Source organism: Vanessa atalanta, chromosome 8, assembly GCF_905147765.1.
Source record: "Vanessa atalanta chromosome 8, ilVanAtal1.2, whole genome shotgun sequence".
Lineage (NCBI taxonomy): Eukaryota > Metazoa > Arthropoda > Insecta > Lepidoptera > Nymphalidae > Vanessa > Vanessa atalanta.
The window spans coordinates 4,449,476-4,476,689 of record NC_061878.1 but is presented as its reverse complement, the minus strand read 5'-3'; the positions used below and the strand labels follow the sequence as shown (position 1 = coordinate 4,476,689).

General features: G+C 32.6%; 1 protein-coding gene across 1 annotated transcript; it reads right to left on the bottom strand.

The window, feature by feature from the left end:
* On the bottom strand, positions 1 to 26,749 carry LOC125065684 (voltage-dependent T-type calcium channel subunit alpha-1G-like). The gene is made up of 33 exons (XM_047673451.1): positions 26,640 to 26,749; positions 25,907 to 26,040; positions 24,924 to 25,021; positions 19,996 to 20,167; positions 17,517 to 17,793; positions 17,338 to 17,430; positions 17,029 to 17,261; positions 16,800 to 16,914; positions 16,386 to 16,478; positions 16,049 to 16,202; positions 15,008 to 15,204; positions 14,750 to 14,933; positions 14,459 to 14,669; positions 14,174 to 14,383; positions 13,084 to 13,201; positions 10,711 to 10,866; positions 10,498 to 10,632; positions 10,169 to 10,339; positions 8,752 to 8,940; positions 8,384 to 8,676; positions 8,073 to 8,242; positions 7,698 to 7,867; positions 6,890 to 6,998; positions 6,206 to 6,345; positions 5,850 to 5,998; positions 5,204 to 5,396; positions 4,910 to 5,059; positions 4,537 to 4,698; positions 4,110 to 4,328; positions 3,711 to 3,903; positions 2,820 to 3,389; positions 2,485 to 2,714; positions 1 to 2,353 (listed from the first exon to the last, which is right to left on the bottom strand). Exons 1-33 carry the CDS (start codon positions 26,730 to 26,732, stop codon positions 1,589 to 1,591), a joined length of 6,546 nt encoding a protein of 2,181 aa, XP_047529407.1. The 5' UTR covers positions 26,733 to 26,749; the 3' UTR covers positions 1 to 1,588.
* Between the last annotated feature and the right edge of the window lie 465 nt (positions 26,750 to 27,214).

Here is a 27,214-nt window from a genome sequence, read left to right as displayed (position 1 = left end):
AAGAATAATGCGATACAAAAATGCAATAGTTGAATTTCCCGTAATTAGTACAAAAGAATAATATAAAAACATTTAAGTACGAAACTCATATGAAAAGTGCTGAAATATTCAAGATAATTTGGAATGATAGAATCTGATTTGGAAGTAATATTTGAAGTACAAAGTGAAATGTTTAAAGAAATGTAACATTTGTTTATATAATTTGTTAGGACTACAATATACATCAAGTTTGAGTCTATCATCGATTCACAAGCTAATATATTAGAAATAGGAAAGGCACAGTCGAAGTATAAAATTTATTGCTGACTTCCCTAACTAATGACATCTTTCATAACAAACTACACACGTTATAATAAAATAACATATATTAAGAAGAAACACGGGTGGTGTCTTTCGAATTTACTTAAAAACTGATACTGAGCATAGAGTAAATAGAATTTCAAAGACAATACACAATATAATATAATAATATGTAAATAAATTTAATAAAACATCTGTAAATTTGGCACCGCTATTAAAATACATCGCTACATACAAACACTAGGATTATTCAAACCTACTGAATTCGACAAGTGGTTCACGAAATCGTTTTATGTTGTATCTGCTTTGTTGGAATTGTATTTTACAATTCAAATGTAATTCTACGTCCTAACATGTGCGTATTGCCAGTTAAAATCTAAATAAGTACATGTTTTTGTATGAAAATAGGATTCATTTATATTCAGAAAATATTATTTTTGTCTTAAAAGAGATTACTCAATTCGCGAACTTTTGGTTCTGTTTTTAATACTAATAGATTGACATAGATTTAACTAGATATAGTTCACTACGAGTCTAAACAGTCCTTTACTACATGTTGGTATAGTAAAAACTAAATATTAACACGTAAAACAACATTTTAATAGGCTTTTCAAACCGTTAACTTATATAGCTCTAAATTTCAATGATTCGAAACCCGTACTTAAAATTTAAATTAAACCTAACATTCGACACCTAAAACATAACTACAAACATCAACTGAAACTAAACATTATCACACGCAAACAGATTATTCGTTGAGGATTTACAGAGCCCTAAAGTAAAATTTACACAACGAATCAAACATTAACAGCAAGCACCGTACGAATAAATTACTAAAACAAGTTATGAAGTATTAGCACTCGTAGAAAACATCCCACCACCACAAAATTGACTAGTTCTAACGGCTACCTAACTAAGTTAAAAATTAAATCTTAAATTTATTAAAGTCTCTCGATCAAATCATCGAACCGGCCGCAGTGGAAAATAAAGGATTTCGGAATAGATCAGACGAAAATGAATAGAACAGGTCCAAACAACAAAACGAACACACACTCAATCGGTTAAAAAAGTGATTATAGCTTAGTTCATCCTTGAAAAAGTCACCAAATTGTATTAATATCGTTCACTGTCACTTTACAACCGAGTCCAAACTTTGAACGATCCATCACACTCGCGGAAGGAAGGCGGGGTAGTCGTATGGAGAGGGAACAGGTCCACACCTAGAATCCCGATCTAGGTTGATTCAGATGTAGACCTCGTGGTGTTGCTGCGGCCGGCCCCGCCTGGACTAGGAGCCACGCTCCGAAAGCTCCACGTCCTCCAACTCCGGCCTAACTGAATCGATCTTACGTCTTTCTGCTATGACGATCCTGATTTCCTCCTCTTCAGTTATTGGCGGATCATCAGGGGAAAGCTGTGGTGAAGTACAGGATGCACGCGATATGTCGTTCGGCGCACCTGATTCCGTGGACAACCTTCGCTTAGAGTTACCTCGTCGAATGCTCTGCCTGGTCGTGGGGACCGCGAGCAGAACTGGAGCTGGTCGCAATAGCCTCGTCTCCTCGCCACGGAGTGAGTTCCTCTTGTCAGCTCGCTGTCTTCTGTTCTGTGCGAATGAATCTCTTCGTGGCGGACTTCCTGGTTCGAGTTCGTCGACATCGTCCGCATCGATGAAACGAGCGTCTTCCTCATAGAGTGCGGCTGGAGTCTCAGCGGAGTCCTGCCGACGTCGTCCGAATGCATGAGGCGAGAGGGAGGCTCGTCTTTGCGGTAGAGCCGCTGGTAGTAAAGCATGGTGCGAGTGTAGTGTGCGTCGTCTGCGTGCGGGTGAGGGTATCGGCTGTTGTTTTGGCTCACTATAAGTGAAATTTGCCGGAAGGGAGGGTACCTTATTTAAAGGCCGAGGTGGTGAAGTACATTGCTCGAGTGCGCGACACAACGCTCTATCTTCTTCGTCGTCAGCTTCTCGTTCCAGTTCGCGTTCCAGTTCGACGTCCATATCGATTTCATCTTCCATTTGCTTATGGGATTCTTCTAGGTGTTTCATGAGGACCTATAAACGAAAAAATCGTGCATACAAATATAAGATTAAATAATGTCAATTATAAATGTTATTTATTTATAGGGAGATTTACGTTATCCAGATGAATTCAATAACAACAACAAACGTAAAATAACACTTACGGCGACCACAACGTTGACGAGGACAAATTGTGCCATTAGGACGAATACGACGAAAAATATCGGCGCAATAATAGTTGACACGCAACAGTTCCTCACGCAATCTACGGAGCTGTCGCAGTCCTCCCGTAGAGTGTCCTTCATAATGCCATTCCAGTTGTCACCTGTCGCTACCCGGAACAATGTGAGAAACGCCATTCCAAAGTTAGCAAAATGGGCGTGTTCCCCAAGACCTATTGATGATATAATTATTATTAATACAAAAAAAAAAAAAATTGATACTGTATTAAAAAACTAATGGAACAGTCAAAATATTCTAATAGTTTTAATTTACTAACCTTGACAAGGAATCTCATCTGAACATTCGAGCCTGCCGAACAATTCGACACCCAAGGCCGCGAATATGAAGAATAAAAGAAAAAATAACAGTCCCAGATTTCCGACTTGCGGCAACGCCTGCATGACCGTGTCTAGCAGCGCCCTTATACCCTTTGCCATCTTCAATAATTTTAACACTCTCGCAATCCTTAAAACTCGCATGACCCTCATTATTGTTGGATTTATTGGTATTATATTCGTTTCCAGTTCTTCTAAAACTATCCCCACAATTGATAGTATAACAATTATAACATCAAGTTGGTTCCATTTATCTTTTAAGTAAATTTTGAAACCGAGCGCTACAAGTTTCATAGCTGCTTCAAGTATGAAAACGGCCGTAAAGAAATAATTAAAAATCTTCAATGCGTATTGCAAAGCTGGTGGCATTCTATAGTATTCGATAGCCATGGTGACGACATTGAGACCGATAACACCTGCAATGGCTAAGTCGAAGTACTTGGAAGTGACGACGTTATGTACAAAGAGACGGTATTGGGAGTAATCCGAATAGTAAGGTCGTTGATGCATTTCTGTAACAAAATGGATTTGTGACTTTTTTTTTTATATGAAAATGACGAAATTTAATTCTTTTTTGTTGTGAATTTGTTTACTGTGTAATTGTGTTTTGTAATTGTGTCATAATTATGAAAAACATCTAAACATTATATAAAAAGGCCCCTTTCATTACGAATTTAATGATAGTTTTCTAAATGAAGAGATAGAAGTATAATTCAAGTATTTCAAAGTTATGATGATAACTGCTTAAGTACCATATTTGGCGAGTTTCTTTTAGATAAATTTTCTGGACTAAAATTTCTTTATAAAAAAAGTAACTACGCCATATTTCTTACTTCGTCTTTTCTTCTCCATTTGCAGAGCTCGTTTAGCAGCCCGTCTCACTCTCTCTTCCTTCTCCTGTTCTTCTCTGCATCGATGAAAGTTCTCCACAACGACTCCCACAAACATGTTCAGTACGAAAAAACCCACCAGTAGTATAAATGCGATAAAGTAAAGAAGTCGCCATTCCGAATAATTTATTATCGGCTGTTGAAAAATTAACATTTACTAATACCGACTAGAGTCATTAGTGATAATGAATATTTATATACTATTTAATTGTAATAAATAAGTCTACAATAACAAAGTTGTCGAAACATTTAATACAATCATAGAAAAACGTTTGTTTTTCTTGGTATAATATTTTTATTTGGCTCTGATATTCTAATTTATTTATAGTTGTTGAGACGTACCTGTTGATCAACTCCTACAGCGTCGAGACCCGTATACATAATATTAACCCAACCATCTCTCGAACTAAGGACAAACAGTGACATCAGAGCTTTACCCAAATCGTCGAAGTTATACTTCCTGTTTACCCAAACGTTGCCTTCTATCGCTAGACAGTCGGATTTATTCCTAACAGTTTTTATATTCGCGCCTTCGCAATAAAAGAACGCTCCTTTGAATAACTAAAAAAAAAAAGATTTGTATAAACTTGTATGTTATAAATATTTCGAAAGGTTTAAGATATTAAAATTTAGATAAATCGGTTGCTCGATTAAGAATCTAAATAATACATTTATTAATATAAAAAAAAAACCTGATTATTAATAAAAATATAACTCTATTGTTCATAGGTATAATAACTATTAATAATGTAAATGAAATGATACCAACCTGCACTCCCAGTATACCGAAAATTATAAAAAAAGTACAACATATAAGTACAATATTCCCGATGGGTCTCAGTGATGATAACAATGTTTGAACCACTAATTTCAAACCAGGGGCTCTGTTTATTACTCTTAAAGGCCTCAATGATCTTAATAATCTAAATACCTAAAATAAATGTTCACACTTAAAAACAAATTATTATATGAATTATCTAACATTTAAAAAAAAATTGAAACGTGAAAATGGCAATTTGTATTTATAAATCACTATAAACACTACAGTGATTATTCATTGCATTCAAAATAATTCATAGAAGTTCACTAGAGACTGAAAGTATGCAACGAGTGAAGTGAATTTACCTTTTGCTAATACCTACCCTTAAAATTCCAAATATTCTTGGACTGGATTCAGATACTAAAGACATCAATAGATCAATAATAGATATAATGACGAGCGACCCATCCATTATGTTCCATCCTGAAGTGAAATATGCTTCCGATCCGTAGAACATTCCAGATGCCACCACCTTCATACAATAGAATGCATTGCATTTAATGAAAGACTTATCAATAAAATAAAATCACCATTAAATGCAGGTGTGAACAGAAAAATAATTATGTTTAAAGAATTTAAGTCACTTTTTTAAATTTAAAATAAGAATAGAATTAACCTTAATAAACATTTCGACCGCAAATACAACGGTGAAAACGTAATTAGCACTTGAAAGGAAGGACCTTTCTTTAGAATCAGGAGGAATGTTAGGTCGCTCCATGGCTAGTGTGATGCAGTTTAAAGCTATGAACAATAGCACTATATTGTCGAACCAACTTCTCGTAACCATCCACGTACATAATCTTCGTATCCTAGAAAATATCACGTTTTAGAGAATTTGTACGTGAAAGTTAATATTTAATATCTAAGAACTAAGATTTTTAAAAGAAGCAAGTAGTATTAAAATCATGTTATTTCAAGAAACAATACGTGTAAGTTATTCATCTTCTGAAATAAGATAAAAACATAATATCAATCTTTTATTATTTGAAAGGTAATATAAATTTAATTCCGACGTTTCGAAGACCGATAAATTATAATCAATTAGACACCTCGCTGCACTTCGTGAGTATAATAGCAATCCTCTGAGAATTCGCAATCTCCTCTGATACGTTAATTGGAATTCCCTAGACGGATAGATGTCAAGTTTCAAAGGCAATAATACAAATTCAATAAGCGTCACTTTAACCAATATTTACTTAATGTTTCGTACTCAATGTGATTATCCAAGTCAATAAAAAATGTAACCATATTTTATTCCTTACTTGTTATTTGGAGCAAATATGTAAAGAGAATAATCCTCTTTTTCCTTAAGACACCCCGTCGGCTCCATAAATCGAAAAAGGTCCTTAAATCTAAACTGCCGTCGATCGAATCTCGATGAGAAAATACAAATATTGTTGTTTATTGTGACCTGAAAATGTGTGTGTTTTAAATATTGCTTTAACCTTTTGCCATCATTGAATATATTTTGTTTTTAATATTATGTGCATAGTAAAAGTTGACCATAGTTATATCAAAGTATACAGGAGGATATAAAAACAACTATTTTCATACTGAAAATATAAAATCTACAGTTATTTCTGTACTTAATGTACTTAAGGTTATTAATAACATTTACATCTTCGTTAATTTGCTTTATCAATGGCAATGCTTGATTATTTGGTCGTAACGAGTCGTTTCGTGGTCGCGGTGGAATCTGAGTTAGTTGTGGTGTTGTCGGCGTTAAGTTACTAGCCTTTACTTCTGATACGGTGGTCACTGTAACAAAAAAATAAATAATTGCACTGGAAGTTCATAAAAAGTATATTATTCTAGTTTTATGTAGCAATGCATGGTTACGTTTTTTTTTGTAATTTTTTTGAAGATTCCTTTATCCATTGCATTTAGCTCGGCATAGAAATTGGCTTTCTACTTAGCTGAATCATCGATTATTTTTAAAATTCTGACGATAAAACTATTCTTTTGATAATGTTTGACAGTATTAATGAAAAATGAAGCAATAATTCAATAGACTTGTTCACAGAGTACTAGCTGTTACCCTTCAGCTTCGCTGAGCATTAAGTAAAAAAGGGGGAAGAATGATGGTAATTCAAAAAAATTAACACATATGTAACCTTTTTATAAGATTCCGCGTCGAATTATTACAGTTTCACCGATATGTTCAGTAGTTTATGCGTATTATAACTTATAACAATAAAGCATCGCTTATAGATATAAAGTCTTTCATTTAAATAAATGGCTATAATATTGAAAAATACATTAATATTATTATATATTGTTAAATACTAAGTGTTCTACTTACCTGTTAAATAATCATTTGTGAGGGATAATCTATGTGGTGGAGCTTTTACGGTGTCTAGTCTCACTGTTGAGTCTGATGAAAATCCAGCTTCTGGTGCTTTCCATGACACCTTCAACGTAAAATATGTTGAATAATCTGTTTCATTTTTAATGAGCCATACGTTTTTTTACACAAATATATTATTTTAAATATTATTTTGTGTTACATTCAAGGACAGAATAAGTAAAATAAATAAAAATGAGTAAATTTGTTAAAAAATGTATCGTGTAAGCTACATACAATAAAAATTGAACGTGTACAGTGAATTGTGCGGTGCGCCCAAAGTGTTGGTATTAAGAATGCTGTAATTTTTTGTATTTGTATTTATTTATTAGGGAAGATGTATTTAAATAGTAAGACTCTTGTGCTGCAGTAAATGATATGAAAAAAAAATGATGTTTTATGCATATGTAGACAGACATTCCAAATTTGAATAATAAATAATCAATTTGAAAATAAATTGGCCTATTGGTTTATTTATTTTACATTTATGAAATTTAGTTGAAACAGTTTGTGGTAAGGCTTTTGAAACATTATTACTTTGTATTACTGTGTTTTGAAAGATCTAGTGCAAGTCCAGTGAAATCGCAAGCGCATACTACATCTTAATCCCCAAGGTTGGAGGCGCAATAGCGATGTTTGAAATGGTTACTATTTTTTATAGTTTATACGTCTATTGTCACCACCATGGTGACCACTTACCATTTGGTCATTCGCATGTCTGTCCTATAATTTATAATAAAAGCATTTTTATGATTAAGGTACTTACATCTGGTAGTATTGGTGTAGTATGAGCTGAAACTCTTCTTGCTGGCGGCGCAAGAACTCTTGGAGCCGGTAGCTGTGCTTTGGATCGGTTATTCGGAAACTCTGATTGCGTGTCATTCTTGATTACCATAGATGAAGACAGAAGTAGTTCGTTCTTTCGTAAATTTGAACCTATGGACAATCAAACTTAATTTTTTTACGATATCGACGAAAATAAATACTACTACCACACTTATATTTCACTTGAAACGTATTTATTTAATACTTGTAAATTGATGAATGTATGTCTCTATATGTTCTGTATATGTAATCCTGAGCTTATTGACATTATTGCAAAGGTCTAGTAAATCTTATAAGATACAGTTTCATTTCATACCATTGCAAGCTGTGTGGTCACGGCCATTATTTAGGATAACAGCGTCTGAATCGGATCCTGTTCTTTGCTTTTTGCGTCGCAAGCTTGGTCTCGATAGACGCCAGCTGTATCCCCGTTGTACTCTGCATTTGTCATCTCCATTTATAGTTGGCGTAGTTATTGCGAGACTTCTGTAATATTACTTTATATTTTAATAACCGAGCTAATAATACTTAATTTAGTACTGCATTCAATAAAATTTATTCAAAAATTTCATTATCACTAAAATCTCCGAGTAAAACACGTCTACTTCTTAAATGATTTTTACTTACTTTTGTGAACTCAGTAGACTCGACTTATCACTCACGTTCAGACAATTATCATCTTTAGCAATAGTCACCTGCAGGTTTTTTTCTGGGAGCATCGGAGAAGGTACGGATCTTGGTGTGGTTGGAGTGGACGCGGGCGATGTAGATCTGGATGGTGGAGGAGCGAGGGACAAGGGTGGCGGAGCAAGAGACATTGGAGGAAGTCTGGCTTTTTCAGCACCTAACTGAGCAGCTGCAGAATGGAGTGTCAGAGTGTAACTATTTGGTGGTTTTAATAAACCTGGTATGCTGGTACACTGAAAAAAAGTTTATATTATAAAAATTGGACACTTAAATAAATATTACGTTATTCCCAAAAATTGTATACGTACAGAACTCCGGTCAATAGAATCTAAGCTCGACAGCATTGTTGATCTTTCTAATGTCAAAGCTACATTAAAGTCTCTAAATGTCGTTCCGGGTTCCAAGGTCGTTGATGGTGAATCTTGTGGTGTAGCCGCCGTATGAGTAATCATTGGTACAACTGTGCTGTTCTCGGTGTTGGCTAACATTTTTGATTCCTAAAAGTTTTTAGAATTATTAGCTAAATAATATTTCGAGACGTTCTTATTTTTATACTTTCCTAATTATACATCTGTCACTGTTTTTTTTTATTAATACGAGATAAGTAATTACGGGTTTAATAAATTAGTTTATATATTATTATTTATATTATATACTTTTGTTTATTCATATAGCTTCCAGGTGACGTAGTATGACGACCATAGACTAGTAATTTTTTTTTAAGAAAATCACAATTTATTTATTTTTCTAATTTTTCCTCAATTTTCTTTTCTTCAGTTTTATTGGATTAAAGTAATTGATCCTTAAAGTGAAACATGTTGAGAATAGTGAGAATAGATTGGATTGAATTGAAACCGTTTTCTTCTGATTCAATACCTTTTCAAACAGTTCGTTTATAGAAAGTCTCGACTTAATGCGACTAGGTGTTTCTTTGTAACACGTGTGTCCGAATCGAAGGTAGTTGATTTAAAAAATAAAACTTTATTAAAAGTTTAAAACTGAAGTACTGTTTGAATGAATTATTTCGTTTGTAGTTTGAGAAATTTCAATGAAATGCTTTTCTATTTCAGAGTATATGATAGGTTGATAAAGATTGTTTTTTTGGTTTGCTATATATGCAGTTTATTATGTCTATATTGTACATCTGATTTCGGTGAAAGTAATTGAATAGAAATTATTATTGGCACAGACGTCAAATCTTAATAAGATCGACTTAGTAATATTTTTATATAAGTATCTGACCTACTATGCGTAGTCCAAACCGGTGAGTCTTACCAAATAAAATTTTGCACAGGAATTCCTTATTGAATACAGGTGAGAACCACAACACAAACAGAAAGAAGATTTTTCTTAATTAAGAAAAATCCTCTCTCTGTTTGTGTGTGTTTTATAGGTTAATTGCGGAATTAATATATAAATATGAAAATCGATATTTAGGCTTCTGTTTATGACTTAAAAGAAAGTTTGCTTTTTGAAAATAAATCACCCAAGATTGTATGAAAAAGTTGGGTATCGGTGTTAACTTTGTTTATAAGTAAAATAATAAAGATACAATGTTTCCGATGGGATATCGATTACACGGCTAGTTATTGGTATAATTTTCAAAAATACAAGTATTTTCTATCTCTATGTCAATGTGTAGTATCATTGTTTCCACACAAAAAAATGTTTTTAGAATTTAGTCATCAAATTTATATCTATGTATATCTATTAATAATAATTTACCTTTTGAATATTACACTTATTGGATTGCGCGCAATCTTTACATAGAGATGGATGATGAGCTGATGATTTAGTTTTACGACGAACTTTTACGGTCTTATCTTTGTGACCGTTTACGTCGTCCTTCGCTTTCCTCACATCGTCTGCTGATTTCCAGTAGTTCTTTATTTCGTTCTGTGTAAATTATAATCAAGATTAATATTTTAAAATTTTTGCACAAGCATAACGTTATACTGTTAGATATTCTGAAGTTTCCGAAATCAGTTCGTGTATAAAATAGTACGTATGTATATATTCAACAAAAAATCGTATGTTGAATAAAATAAAGTCACCTGGGAAAAACTGTCACTGGAGTGAGATCCTGAATTGGATTCATCGTATTGTAATTCGTTGTTGTCAGAAAAACATTCGCTAGACAATTTCGATTTAGCCAATTCGCGTTGCTCGCGTTCCCTTCTTTCATTTCTCTAAAAACGAACATTGAAATGATCACTTCGAATATTGTTTAATAATTCAAAACTACATTTACGTTTCAAATAATGTACCTCCGAGCTAAAACCCTCTACGAGAATAGCTACGAGTAAGTTGAATAAAACGTAGTTGCCGAAAGTCATCAAAGCTACAAAGTACAACGCTGCCCAATGACTCGTTTTTTCCATACCGTTAAATAATACAACATTCCAATCCTCCTGTGTTAATACCTGGAAAATCGGAAACTTATTTAAAATTTTATAAAAAAATATCGATTCAAACTACCACAACATGTATTTTCAAATATTTCTGTAATAAATCATAATAAGCGAGGTGTGCTGTCGTATTGTGTATAAGTCGTGCCTTAACGTCGTGGAAAAGTTGTTAGTATAAATGTTAAGAAAAAAACAAAAACAATTGTAAGTTAAGAACGTGTTAGTGTTAATAAGTTTCATGTCGTCGTGTTAGTGTACACAACAATTTACACATCAATGAAAGGTAACACAGACGGCGGTTGGAGTACACAAGCAAAAAGGGTCCAGCATTACTAATAATCTATAAGCAAGATGCACTAACTTCTGCTTGTTATAAATGCACTGCATAAAACTAATAAGTACTCGATAAACGAACTACTTAAGCGAGTTTCTCGTTATCGTAATCATTCCCAAAGATTTTACACTGTAGCACTAGTATAAACCAATTTAAGAAGACAATGTTCAAAGAATATTAGATATTGCTTCCAATACGAGAAACACGCGATTTCTACCCTCTAAAAGCCAAGTTCGAACGGGATCGCAAATAAATCGACAATGTAACATTTTATTAGTCTCTCAAGACTTACCTGGAATACGGTGACAGTTGCCCAGAGAATATTATTAAAATGTTTCCTGTCGCACTCACACTTGGGATGATGCGACACGATCTCTGGGCAGGTACAGTCCCGTTCGGATCCGTTATCTTCGACGAACTTGCAAAACTTACCACCGAATAGATACATGCCGAGAATACTGCATGACGTGGGTCCGATGAAAAAATGAAAGAAAAACAAAATGCTATGCGCATACGCGACCGAGTCGTCGAGACGATGTAAAGTGCGTACGCGACGCTAACACTGCAACCCCATTTTGAACGATGCATACTATAATTTAAGGTAGAGAGTTGAATGAAACCGACGTTTCGTTACGCACAATATAAAAACATGTAAAAAAAAATCATTATATCTGAATATTAATTTATTTTTATATTATGATTATCTCCACCGTAAATTAAATAAACATGAACGAAACAATACAAATTACAGTCAAATTAGTTAAGCAGTGTTATCGCCGTTGATACGCCACCACCAACGGGCATGTTAATAAATCTAAATTAAATCACGTATTTATATATCGTTATTTAGTGCAAGTTCCCCATAAAGTATTATCTTAATTAGCATTCATCTTTATATACTGCCTCGTTATCTCTGAATAATCAAATGCAATAAAATAAAAATTGAAAGAGAAAATAGGCAAACGAAAGTGCATAAAAATATAAGTAAAAAAAAATCATTCAAATACTTTATGATTCATTGAATGTAAATATTGACTCATTCATTTAAATGCATTAATGATGCCTCGATGCAAAAATCAATAGTATAAATTATAAGTTTTGTTAAAATATAAAAAAAAACAATTATTTATTTAATTAAGGAATTAAAAATTATTTTATTCTTAAAATAGAGGAAAGAATCGGAAATAAGGTCGTTGTTGAAATTAGGAAAAATGCAGGATATCCTGACGAAACAAGTGAAATTGCCGAAAAAAAGGTGTAGCAAAACAGTGAAAAATTTTGACTGACTAAAATTTTCCAAAATAACTTGTTTCATACAGACCTAAATAGAAGCAGCATGCAAAGTGATAGAGAGTTGTTTTAACTGAGTACAGCTGTAGTAGTGGAATCAGAGGAACTGACGAAGGATAACCCGCGACTCGGCTCGAACAACCTAATCTACCCTACGAATTAACCAAGCTCTCAGACTAAGAATGTGCTTCGACAACTTTTGATGGGAATACTGTACGGCACAACATAGGTGAATCGTGATACTAAATGATGTTCGATCTATCTGTTACCAATGGTACTATTTCTGTACTACGCGGGTTCTAGTATAGCGGTTACGCGTCTGAACGCCTGTTTGACAACGCACTGAGCTGCAAGTTGGATTGCTTCAATATAACATGTGCATAAAATTTCGTCTAAGGCCAAATATCTTGCAGCATAGTGACAAGTCGGTTGTGTACTCGCGGGGTTAGTCGATAAGCCGTCACAAGGACAATCGTCAATGAAAATAATTGTCATTCTGTCGTGAGTGTTTACTGCTAACGGACCCGTAAGTAAGCGTTTAGTAATGTTGCAAGTTCTGTCTGTTTTTGGATTGTCTGTTAGGTACTTTAATTTAAAATGTGCAATACCTGAAACACCGTGACAAAGGCCCACAAGAGCGTATCAAAGTTTTTTCTGTCGCACTCTACATCGCCCTCTTCATCTTTCTTGCAGAATTTGCACCCGAAGAGGTTCATACCGAGGATGCTGAACGTTATCACGCAATATACGATTAGATAAAAGTGCGATTACTACAGTCCTTTCGATGTTATAGGAGGATACATTCATAACTGTATTAAATATATAAGTGTAGGTTAAATCTAAGATGATATGTGAAAAGTGCAAGGTGTAAATTAACCGAGTGGACAAGAAGCAGGAAGCATGAAAGTCTATTACAAATAAGATTAAGAAGAAGAGAAAAAGTTGTAAAGAGTGTGGATAGTGGTGGTGTATGTACCGTTAAATGTCAAAAGTAGAAATGGCTAACAGATAAGGGTAAGGCAGAAATGAAAACAGGAGAAATCACTCACAGTTAGATAGTGCACAGGTTAGGATGCGGGTGTGACAGTTAAGTAGAAACTATTTTATATTTTATGAGGTGTCGTATAAATCTTCACTGTCTACGAAAAAAAATTTATAAAATCAAACATTTTTTGATCGCTATATTGTTTATTGTAGTCTAACTGAGAAACTACTAGGGCTACTGTTGAAATAAGTAACGCTCAATTTACAATAAAGGGACGAAAAATTTAAGATTTTCAAGAGCGGAAAATAATATCATAGATATATAATAAAATCGTAGATAACAGAAAACAAAACAAGAAAAACAAAGCCTGTTTATCAGATTAAGACAAGTTAAGAGAAGATTGCAGTTAGTCGCAAAGTTGACAGAGAATCACTTTAGGTCCTTAAAGATTATTAGATTAAAAAAATAAAAACAAAAAAATAGATATATTTATTATTATGTTGAATTTTATACCGATAATTATTTTATAATCCTTCCCTTTATAACTTTTTTAACTTCATGCATTTTAATTTTATAAGTTTTAGTTATTATTTAGTAACCTTACTAATTTAAATTTGAAATGATTACCCCAATACCTTGCCCGAAAAATAATAAAATTAACCGTATTATTGATATCGATGAAAGCATATATACGAAATTATCAGTATATTTACCTGAATATAAAAATGAATAGAACAAGAAGCGAGAAGAAGACGGCGACGTTATCCATTGTCCGCAACATGACAAAAAGTTGTCGTCTAAGATTAGGCATAAAGCGCACTAACTTTAAAATGCGCAAGAGTCGAAATGTTCTTAGCACCGATAGTCCTGAACTTCCAGCTAAATCATGTTCGTTACCCATACTTTGTGCTAGTTCAAATGCACTGTATAAAAAAATAAATTTTAATTATTATCAAGAATGAGTAAAGGTATGTCAAATTTCATAAGATAATATTTACCTTAAGATCACAATAACACCGTCAAACACATTGAATCCATTTGATATATACTTAAAAGGTCCTTCAGCAATAATTTTGAGAAGCATTTCTACTGCGAATATAGCAGAAAACACAATGTTGCTATATTCAACTATAACGGTTAATTCTTCTGGTTGGTTATGATATTCAATTCCCATGGATAATGTGTTTATTAATATTGCCAACAAAATGCCTTTAAAGTGTTCAAAAGCTAAATTAGTATTTTGTTTACGTAAATGAATTAAAATTAAATTTTCCTCGATGGATATATACCTTGTTGAAAATATTTGTGATTTACAATTTGTTTAATATGTTTTCGTATATCCGAAAATCTTTTCATTATCAACCGCCATAATCTTACACAAGCATTGATAAGTCGACCTTTCTTCTTTTCAGCCGCTGCTGCTTCAGCTGCTATTAGTTCAGCACAACATGAAAAATCATCTATTTCTACAATCTGTAACAATAATAGAAGTTTTTTTAAACCTGTTTACTTCACTTTATATTTATTTACATAAATATTATTAATACCTTCGTGTCCAATTTGTCTTCACCAGCTCGTTTGCTAATTCCTTTCGTCAATTCTTCGAAGAATGAATCTAAAGCGACTTGACCAGTCGGTAAGGCGGCTGATAAAGCTCCAGATAATGCTAGTAGTTCTTGACATGACATGGTTCCACCTGCAGCAGCGCGTTCTTCCGCAGTCTCTCCTGCTGGCAGGTCGAACTCTATGCCCAAAATTAGTGTCACTACTGTGCAGATATGCTAATTTTACACGTATATAATCTAAAGGCAATTATTAAAAGTATCATTAGATTAATCAATCGTTTCAACATAATAAATGATCAATCGATCATATTTAACATCAAAACCAGTAATATTAATATCTCATGATACTTGTAATGAAACTAAATCTAACATCTGAAGTGAACGGTAACGTAACTTCGATTGTTTTACAAGGTATACATTAATATTTAAAAGCGGAGCAGTGACATATATTTAAGAAAAGAAAGGATTATTTATTAAGTTAATATAAGAGTACATATGTTTTATAATGGAAATCCGCGGATTGCACGCCAATAAATATATAAAAATATTTATTATTCCACTGATATTTTTCAATACAAAATGAGGTAAAAATTATCATTGAGACAGATACGTATGATTATAATGTTTTCGTAGTAGTTTTTTTTTTAATTGGCTTATATTTTTAATTAATTTATTTTCATCGAAGATCGTAAGAATTGCAAGAAAATAGTAAAGTTCAGGTATAGTTGCGCATGCCCGTCTAACATCATGTCTAGATCTACGTCTCTAGACTCACCACTTTGGCACTTAAGCCAGTCACGTTGACACAATGAATCTATAAATATTTTTTTATTTGTTAAAAAATACATGATTTGTTTTACAAGAAAAAGTAAGCTTAAAGAACTTGGAAACAACGAATTGGAAATAAGATTAGTTAAATTAAGAATGTGCGGCCTGACGTTATGTTGAGATGGTAATTAATCATATGATGTTATGTTTTTCACAAATGTTCATAACTAATTTCATAACATCTGTTATTCTTACCAGTTTGTGTCATTTTCTCAGATGAGCAAACATTATGTGGATGAGCCAAATTTTGTGCGTTCGGTACATGTAGAAGAACTGTGTCGCTGAACATTACTGAAGATCGTCTTCGAGCAAGGGACGGAGGCGATAAGAGTGATAGATTTGATGCATTCTGTATTCGAAAAAAAATGGAAGTCATAATTATTGTTTTTACTTTAAATTAGAAAGAGATTTTCTTTTGAAAATTATAGCTACTATTTATGTCTACGTTGTTAAAAATAAAATAAAGAGCTAGTAAATGATTACACAATGTATTAACGTTGTTTGTTTCAATAAATTAGTTTTACTCCAGTACCTCAAGATCTGCGGCAGAGAGCGAAGGCACTCGTAATAAGCTCGGTCTGCTAAGTGGTTCGTCCCCGGCTTCATCAACACCTTTTCCATTACCCTAGTTTGTGATTGAAACAATACATCATTTGAATATATTATAAAATAAATTGCTTGCTATGCTTATAATTGTATAAGTCAAATGATTGTAATTGATTATCTAGGCACCGAAACAAAAGAAGGAGATGGACATGAGCGCACTATGCACTCTTCATACCAAAACACAACAATACATTACAACACATCGGTGTTTGAATAATTGGCGTATATGACAAAGCGAGATAAATTTCTCTCGATTGCTATCCGTCATAAAACCATGATCAGATAACGAGTTAGAGCTTGTATTAAACTGAAATGATTAATATTTAATAATAACATATACCTGTGGATGTACACGAGGACAGCAAGGATGATGCTGTTTCGGACGATTTGATGGTAATTGAAGTGTTTCTCGACTTGTTCGCCATTGTAATTGAGCTCGTTGATATTTATATACCCTTAAAGAAAATTAAAAAGAATTACTTAAATAACATTTTATTCCTAATCTTTTGCCAATTACAAATTCTGGTTGAAAAATACAATACGACTTAGGGTTATGTTTCCTTTGTTACCTGATTTTTTTCGCCATCCGCCTTTTGAACCTTCTCCACAAGTGCGCGACATACTTGACAATTTCAGCGTAGCAAGTAGCCGGCTCACTATTGTTAGTCGACGAAGCTAGCGTTGATGAAGATGTAAAGCGCGCACGCTCAGCTCGCATTCTTTCCATTTCACGTTTTTTTGTTTCACTGAACTGAGTCGCTATTACGACTAAGCAAAGATTTATCATGAAAAATGATCCAATCTAAAACAAATAACTAATTTAAAGTAAACATTTCTAAAGTTATAATAAAAACTTTAAAGAATTAATAGAAAATTACCACAATAAGAAGAACAAAATATATCCAGTCCCAAAAACTATGAGCATCTTGAACATAGTACATGATGTCCGTCCAACCTTCTAAAGATATGACCTAAAAGAAATATTTCATTAATAAAGTGATCTCTATGTTTCTTATAATAAAGTTCATACGACAAAAACAGTTGAAAGAAAACTTACCAAAAATATGGCAACCCAAGCGAGACCAATATTGTCAAAGGATATTGTGCCTTGAAAAGGATTCGAGCCTCTTTGGGTACAGTTCGTATAGTATTGATTCCAATTAACGCAAGAACTATTGGTCGGATGGTTGTAAGAAAATGGTCTCGCAGACTCATTGCAAACGAGAGGTCCATATCGATACGGTGGGAAGTCTCCGCACAGGTGCATTCCACTGTCTTCCGGCGTTGTGCATATGTAGTCTAACTCTTTCGAGAACTCGTAGTGAAACGAGATGCTATATACAATGAAATATATATATAATCTGCACAAAATAGTTGCTCAGAATAGAATAGAATATTTGATGAAAACCTATTTATGTTAAATATTATATTTTTTATAATCGAGCATTTTGTAAGAGTGTATAATTTCGTTAATGGAAAAGTGAAACCTAATTTCTATGAATCAGTTCGGATTGTAATATGACTCAGTGGTTGAAGCAATTTATTATCAAAAGTTACAAGTAAATAATACGATCATTATATATTGTTGATTAATATATTATGGCAAAGACAAGTTATGAAGGAAACTAATGTTTTATTATTAGGTTTATATGGCTAAGTTACTAATTGAAGGCATTTCACTAATTACGTCTATATAAAGCTCTAATGAAAGCAGATAATGATACCAGCGGGTACTGTTATTCATGCAATTAATGCAGAACCAATGGTACATTAAATATAGCATGCGGACAATGAAAGCAAAAGGGTTAAATTGGTGAAAATAATTAGCAATAGCCCTCAATAAAAGAGCCGATAAAGGAATACTGGGAGAGTCAGGTGAACATTAGTGGATGGGGAAGATTAACGGCAATGGCTCCTTGCCCATTATCCGTTAACGGCACAAATGGAATATGGAGTTTGAAACCCAAATCATTTAGGTCCTCGGTCGTTATGATACTTGTCCTTTTGATGACCGCCATAAGGCTTATTGTGGTTTTACCTTTTGTGATATTCTCACACAAAAATATAAAATATTTACTTGTTAGGACAGTATTTATTGTAAAATAAGGTAAGTGAGAATGATGATTCGTATATATGTTGAGAGAAATTTAATACTGTGTTCTCTGTATACATCGATTTATTACTTAAAGTAACAAGGAAAGGGAACGTCAAGTTTTTTCGAAAATCTGTGTGGTGTTCATTATTTTATACAGTGCTTGTATTTATTTAAACAATAATGGGCTTGGAAATAAAATAGTTATATCAACATAAAATGTATAAATAAAAGAAAATTTTAGAAGTAACCGAAATATCTAATCATATTTGTAATCAATATTGAACAAACTGGCAGTTCTGTACTCATGTTTATGTTTGTAGAATGTGAATAATTTCGAGATTTTAGCTGAATCGCTTAAACCCTAACATTGGTCATAAAACTGCCAATTCGTGGAGAAAAAAACAGAAATAGCACATCTGGACGGCAGATGTGTAAAGGTTCACGTTACAACAGATTTCATATTCTCAATAGTAACACTTATTGTGATCCTAAATTCTTACGAGTTCACTCTGACGCGCACTCTGTACCATTCGGACAGGTCTCTGGAAAATAAATTTTGGAAGCAATGACGGGTGTTATGTTTCCTAATTATATGTATGGTTTATTCTGTAACTCCTATGTAGAAACCAAAAATGTAAAGACTTTTTTGTTTAATGACTATAATAGCTGGATACGTTTACATGTTCGGCTTCTTATCATTACGATCTACTTTACACGTACGAGTAGTGTTCCATCGACAATCTATATGTTAGACTTAGTAATTATTGTGTTAATTGTCAGTTATTGTTTTATATTTAAGTGAGACTAGAGTTGTTACTTTGTGAACGATGTTATGTACCAGATTTGCATGACATTAATAACTACATGATACGTCTAGTTTTGCAACAACGTTAACGAATCGTCATGCGTGTATCCGACCTGGGTCTCGTGTGAGTATCGACGGAATGCAATATTAACGTGTGGTTTAGCTATATGAACATGCGCGTCTGTGATGTCGATGTGAGAAAGAGTCTGTCAATATATTATAATATCGAGTAACGTGGAGCAGCCCTGGATGTGCTCTTTGTGATGTAAGCGTTAAATATTGCATGCAGTCAACTTGAGCAATGGGACGTGCCTCTAAAACGAGCGAACCTCGAGCAATGGTACAAAATAAAAATGTCATTATATAATGCTATTTTATCCAAGGCACTTTGCGAATTTGTATTCTAATACTTTATTTTTGTATTTTTTTCTCTAATTCGATAACAAAAATAACAATTTCAAAGTCTCAATCCAAGATAAAGTTTAACGTCATAACAGATAAATTTAAAACAACTATAACTAAATTTTAAATGTTCAAATGTAAAACATTCGTAATTCAATACTCTTAACCATAATATAAACAGGATCCGATATGAAACAATACGTTAAATGACGTGCGAATAATAAGATAACATACTTAGGTCGTAGTACGTTCGGCGGTAGGACAAGTTCGCATCGCTGCCTCAAGATGCCTTCCCAGAGCTGAACGCCAACAATTCCGAATATGAAGAAAACGAAGAAACATAACAGAAGTACATTTCCTAACATTGGTAAAGTATCCAGAAGAAGCATCACCAAGATACGCATGCCTGTGAAAGAAATTATTAAACATATATTAAAGACGAAAAAGGTTGTTCTATAGAGATCAAGTTTTGTAATGTTGCAAAAAATATTGTTTTATAAATATAAATAGACTTTAGCAAGCACTTTCGAATCGTCATATTGAGAAATAAAATGAAATATTAAAGCTACCAGCTGTTCGGTATGTTGAGTTTTTGACTTCATATATTTTAATTAAAGACAATTTAATTGTTATTTTACATACAATCAATGAATAAAAGTTTTACACTTTTTTTATTACATTCACTAGAAGAAAACTCGGCTTCGTTCGGGCAAAATAAATATAACTAAACAAATACGGTTTATCTTTTACATTATTTTTTGGAAGATACTTTCTAAAACGTCAAACGTGAAACATGACCGCCTGTTGAGCTATCATGGCCATGAATGTTATGGATTTAATATCGAAATATCTCGATTTTACGAATTTTTTAGATATATGTTGTCGAGTAAAAAATCTTTTTTAACGATCTATATCCACAAGGATAGGTTTCGATCGGGTCTATCGTAGACCTGCACGAATTTTTTAATATAATATATATATGGTACAGTTGTGACAAATTTATCAAAAGCTATCGATTTTTTATTATTAGATAATGTCTCAAGTTAATATTTTTTGGGACATGCCCTTAATAAAAATATGATTACTGCTAATATCAGTTTTATGAAGCTAGCCTATGATATTTCATTAATTTGTACATAAGTGAGTATATTGAAGGGCATAAGGAGTCTTTATTTAGCCATTTTATACGCAAGGGTGCTGATGAGCTTGTTCTTTTATACTGAGCTATATATATTGTAGACTTTCTTTTATCTTGATTTATTAGTTTAGATTAAATTATCAAGCCGATCAAGAGAAGTGAACGCGTCGATGATTTCAAACGTGCTTATTATATTTAAATATAAGTATTTTATATTTATAAACTTGTAAATGTCAAACGTTGTTATGTGTTGGTGTATGTAAAATGACTGTATATGTATTTTATCGCTCGTTTTTATCAAGTACCTCAGTCGTGAAGTATGTTTTAATAAATTGTTTATTTCAATGTATCTACATTCAATTAAAGTTTCTGGCTATGGTTTAATAAAAATGTCATAGTCTCAGAAGTGAATCTTTTATGATAACACGAGGCTTTAGTTTATTAAATGTTCTTAAGTTTAATGTTACTATATTATAAATTGAATGCCTATCGTAATAAGGACAAGGATTCATAACTTTGAATCTGACCGATCAAATTTGAGTTTTCAAGGATACTTAGTATAGTATCGGAAAACCGTAGAGGCTATTAAGTCGTGACCTGCTGTCACTGTCCTTGGTAATTATAATTATATATATATAGATAGATAAAAGATAGTGTAAAGTAGTGCTATGTGTCTTTATTATCATTCACTATTGTCCTGGTTTATCTCCAGTGTTTTGTAAAACTTTGTCGTTAACCTTTGTTGAGTTCAACTAACGACCTCAGAGTGCAACTAGATGGTGTGATTTATACAATTTCGTTGCTTTTACCCCTTTGTAAACTGAATGCTTTGTCTCTTGATTTTACAGAGTATTGCGTATAGTGTTCTGTACGCAATGTGGAAGTCGAATTATCTCTGATAAATCAATGCTGTAAGTACGTTTAAATTGAATGACGAATAATTTATATGGGTTTTATTTGATGATTTTTTTTTATTGTATCGGTAAGCGGACGTATGTAAGTGGTCACCACCGCCCATAGATAATGGCGCTATAAGAAATATTAACCATTCCAATGCGCCACCAATCTTGGGAACTAAGATGTTATGTCCCTTGTGCCTGCAGTTACACTGGCTCACTCTCCCTTCACACCGGCACAAAACAATACTGAGTACTGTTATTTGGCGGTAGAATATCTGATGAGTGGGTGATGCCTACCCAGACGGGTTTGCACAAAGCCCTATCACCAAGTATATAAGTAATTGCATTTTTTGTCATAGTACCACAGTCAAAACAAATTCTTAAAAACGGACTGTCACATGTGGTATACATCTATTCACCCGCGTACATTATTATGATAGACGCTCATGTTTGAAAAACGTATGAGTGTGCTTGGGATGACGAATGTTATAATAAAGAAGCGAAAAAAAATATAAATTAGATTATATCGGTTAATGCACGTCGATATTTTATCGTGCAGGTAAGGGTGCATTCGTCTATACATACATACATTACAAATGTATGATTATATTTCAACAGATCTAGATCTTGCAGAAATTCATATTGCGACTTTGTTTAAGCCCTGTCACATTTTGAATAACTGTGTGAATTTATTTGTTTTAAAGTACCAGCATGGTAGTAGCTTCGGTATTTTATTACAAACTTTTTTTGTTTGTTTCATCCAGAAATAAAACAGCAATTATACTTAATTAAATACTAACACACACAACATGTATTACCCACACATATATTTTGAGTGTGTGGGTGGTTAATAGACGTTCATAATATGACGCATTTAAGAATGTATTACTTATGTGTGATATAACAATAATTCAAATTATCTAAAAAAAAATTGATTGTAAAAATATATTTTAATCGAAATGTTAAAACAAGAGAAGTTAATTCGTAGTTCGGTTGCATTGTTTCAAGTACAATATAGCCGTTATTAAAATAGCTGAATTTTAGTTTACGAAAATAATTTTGCAACATATTGTGTAAGGTCAAAGAAAGCCAAGCGTAACCAATATACAGCAAGTTTCAATTTAAAATATATCAATATTCATTGTTGGAACAGCAAATCCGAAACTACCGAATACGGATTAAAATTTCCTGTCAGAAAAATCCAATACCTTTTCGGCCTAACCCGGGATTCATTCCCGGCATCCAGGGTCTGTGGTCTATAAATTTACCACGAGACCGACGAGGTATACCTTTGAATAGCATTTACACGAGATACCAGGCAGGTTATATTGTCAATGCTATTGTCTGTCTGTTGTTTGTATTCCTATAAGCGAAAGGAATACAAGAAGGAATAAGAACTAGTTCATTAAACAGCGTACATAACTAGAATTTATTGATTTTTTTATGAATATTTTAGTATTTCCTAAATTTATTATATGACAAGAAATATTAAGAATTTAATTTTTTTTTGACACAATAACTTGAAATCTAGTCCCTATACATGTAATTACGAATGAAAGATATTTTTAATTAAGCCTCGCCTTTGTTTCCTCGAAATGAAGTTCGCAATCAAGAGAAACATCCATTTGTGCGTGTGAACAAAGAACTTGTGGGATAATATTTAGTGTTCCGCATACGAAGGGTCCAAAGAAAACGTTAGCCGGGAAAAAAAAAACTTCCTCTTGTATCATATTAGAGCCTTAGAAATTCTTTGACGGGGATATCTATTGTCTCATTAATAGAAATAAAAGGCGCTTTCAGTTACTAATTAACAGGATTGTATTTGAATTCTTAAGAATGGCCTCGATTAAATTCAAATCCCCAGCTGGTTTTTCTATTATTACCTTAACTTTCATTTTAGCTTTGTGATGTGTTTTTTTTTGTTTTCTACCATCAAATTTGCAAATAAATTATGTTTATGTAAAGTTATAAAACAAATCTTCATCCCGACCAATGCGTGTCTCAAACACCCCATACGATCGAATCGTAACGAATTTCCTGATTTGATTTCCGAAACAAAATTTCTTCGTTTCTCCCGACGATGTTTTCTTCAAATTTATGGTAATTGTACAAACTATAACGATCAATACTTAATGCAGCGAAAAAATATACAGCGAGAAAGTTTGTGTGAAATTCGTTCGAGGGTAATGTAAATTTGCTTGTAGAATAGCTCTCTTGATCTAATATTCTCCGTATTCACGTTTGTGGGTTCACTTGTTGCTCATCGATCGCCCGCCCACGCTCTCAATTTTGTTCAGGGTTAATTTCTGTAAGTACCTCGACAGGGATTTTCTTTAAAACCAGGCAAATTGCCTGTTAGGTAGCGATAATAACTATATTTGGAGGGATTTTGTCGATCGTTCAACCGTTGATTGATTAATAAAACCATTTTGGTCATTTATTAAGTAAAAAAGTATAGAAACATCTAGTAAATATCCTTTAGCTAAGCTGAAGCTTCTTCTCCCTCTAAGGAGAAGGTTCCAGCTTACTTCACACGATGCTTACTCATGGTGTTTTTTTTGCATTAGTGCATTATAAACACAAAATAAGCACATGAAATTCCAGAGGTGCTTATTTGAGTTTGAACCCAATCATTGGTTAAAATGTATACGATTTAACCTCTGATCCCAGCTCTCATATCAAGTGCGTGGTTTAAAAAGTCTTATCATTTTACATTGACATGATTAATAGTAAATAAATTAAATGAAAAATGAATTTTCTTGTTCTTAATTTTCGTTTATAATTCATCTGCTACATGTATAGCCACCAACTTGAATAGAAGTAGCGTAGGCTCCAAAATCTTATCGTAAAAATTAAAGGAGCCTTATCCTAGCAACGAGACATTTAAAGGATACTTAGATGATGCGCTACTCTTAGCTCACAGTCGTAACTTTACATTCAATTTTCCCTATAAAATGATGATTCAAAAATGCTTCCACAATGCTTATTTGAATCAAATACATTTTCATTTTCATTTGTTTTATATTATATACACGTATTGTATCGATTAAATTAAATAATAAATTCATTTAATAAAAAGCCGAGATAAAAAAAAATATCGCCTGAAACATTGGAAAGATACTCACTAGGTATCCTGTTGATAGCCCTCAATGGTCTGAGCACCCTTATAGTCCTGATGGCTGATAAATTAATATTCTCCACGTTCAAAGCGTATTCTAGAGCCCTGAAAAATACAAAGCGTTTTATATCCAAAGGAAATATTACAAATATATTGTTTAAAATTAAGATAACAAATAAAACGATAATTTAATATTTTAATTACAGTACGCTTTTTTTATTAGATCTGTTCGAATTATAATCGTGCGTTAAAAATGTTTACTAAATTGTTTATCAAATGAATTTGGTCCTTTAGTAGTAAACATCTTAGATAATCAGGTCACGTCAAAATGATTAAATTTAATCTTTGCCAGAGAGCTTGATACAAATTAAAATATACATATACATTATACACATATAGTACGAAAATCTAAGATGTGCTTTTATTAAAACAGAATTAACAAGTGTTTATTTTCTTTTTTTTAGTTTTCATGATTTATTCAAAGTTTCTTTTTCTTATAATTCACAAGCATCGGTTGGATAATTATTCATCTTAGTCTTAAAAATTACATTAAAAATATGTTTTAGTAATTGTTTTAGAGAGATATGGGAAATAAATTATTCACTAGTGTTTATTTTATTTGAGTCGCCATAGGCAGGTACTGTAAGATATATAAACCATTCCTTACACCATCAAGGCGCTATTAACTTTTAACTAAGATATTCTCTCCCTTTTGTTTGTACTTGGCTCAAACAACACTTGGCGATAGGGCTTCGTGCAAGCGTCTGGGTAGATCACTCACTCATCAGATATTATTATGCCTGAATGAGCCAGTGTGACTACAGGTTAGTAGTTAGTTAGTTCTCAATATGACCACTTATCAGTTCTTTATCATAAAAAAAACAGTGTAGCCATTAGTGGTGGAATTAGTAATTTCTTGAAAGCTACACATTATACTATTTACTTTTTACTACCGGTAATAGTATGCAGCCTGTGTGTATAATGCCTTACCCAGCCATAACAATAAAGAAATCTAATCTATTCCAGGAGTCGGCAAGGTACGTGCCGTGCCCGTAAACACCCATCGCTACCATTTTAATTGTCATCTCAAGGGTGAAAAATGCGAATATTATGTCATCGAAAACCTGTAACAATAAGAAACGATTAATATATCAAAATATTTATTTATTGCTCATATAATAACAGCTAAAGCTACAAATGACGCGTTTCGTTAGAAATATTTAATGAAATTGCAAGAAATCATTTTCGTTATAAAAATTTCAATGAATTAATATATTATGACTTATATTTATCAACATTTATAATTATGATACGTACCATTTTCAAAAGTTTTGATAACATTTATATTTTATTATAAAATAATTTTAATGTAACTAAATATTAACATCTTATTTAAATATAAAAACAAAGGTACACTTATCTTGAAAATGACTAAAAAAATATTAATATAACAAATACATTTTTATACTAAATTATGCAATAAATATTACATAAATATTATTTTCAAAGCTGATAGTTCCTTTCATCCATCAATTGTCTCGAACGTAATGCAAGAGCATATTGTTTAATGCCATATATTTTTGCGTGTAGGATGTGCAAAGTAATGTAATCGTAGCGACATAAGATGTAAAGCCTTATTATCTATTTACTATATGAAAAAATATTTATAAACAGACCATAATGTTTTAGTAAAATATATAGTAAAATGATTTTGAAGGCATACCTGTAGAATTTTACATCTGTTGGTGATGCATTGGTCATCAACGCAAGGCTGGTACATGCCCAGTGTGACGCAGTTCAGCAATATCACCAGCATCGATATTCTTTCGAACCATGTATAGCTTAAGTTAAGGAAATTTGTTTTCTTAAAATCAAAGTCTGTTCCCTATAAATGTCACATACAAATAAAATAGAATGCTCAGCATATAAGATTTAAATTTAGTTTTAGGCATAATGTCGAAAAGAAACCTTTTGAGCATTTTGTTAAAGATGACAAAAAATAATAATAAACCATATGAATTTTGTTTGTGATTGTACTTTCGTAATTTTAATAATATTACAAGACGAACCTTAAAAAGACTTGATAATAAAAACTTATTACTTTTTTTGTATAAAAAAAGTTGAATCGGAGTCCGAGCTCTTTAATCAAATACGCCTCGGTAGTTCTTCAATTACGTAATTTCTTTTTTCAGAAGTTTTTCTAAAGTTGAGTTATAAACTTTATACGAGAACGCTGAACGCCACTTGATTTGATTAAAACTCAAACGAGTGAAAAATGTGAAATAAAATAGCGTAGCT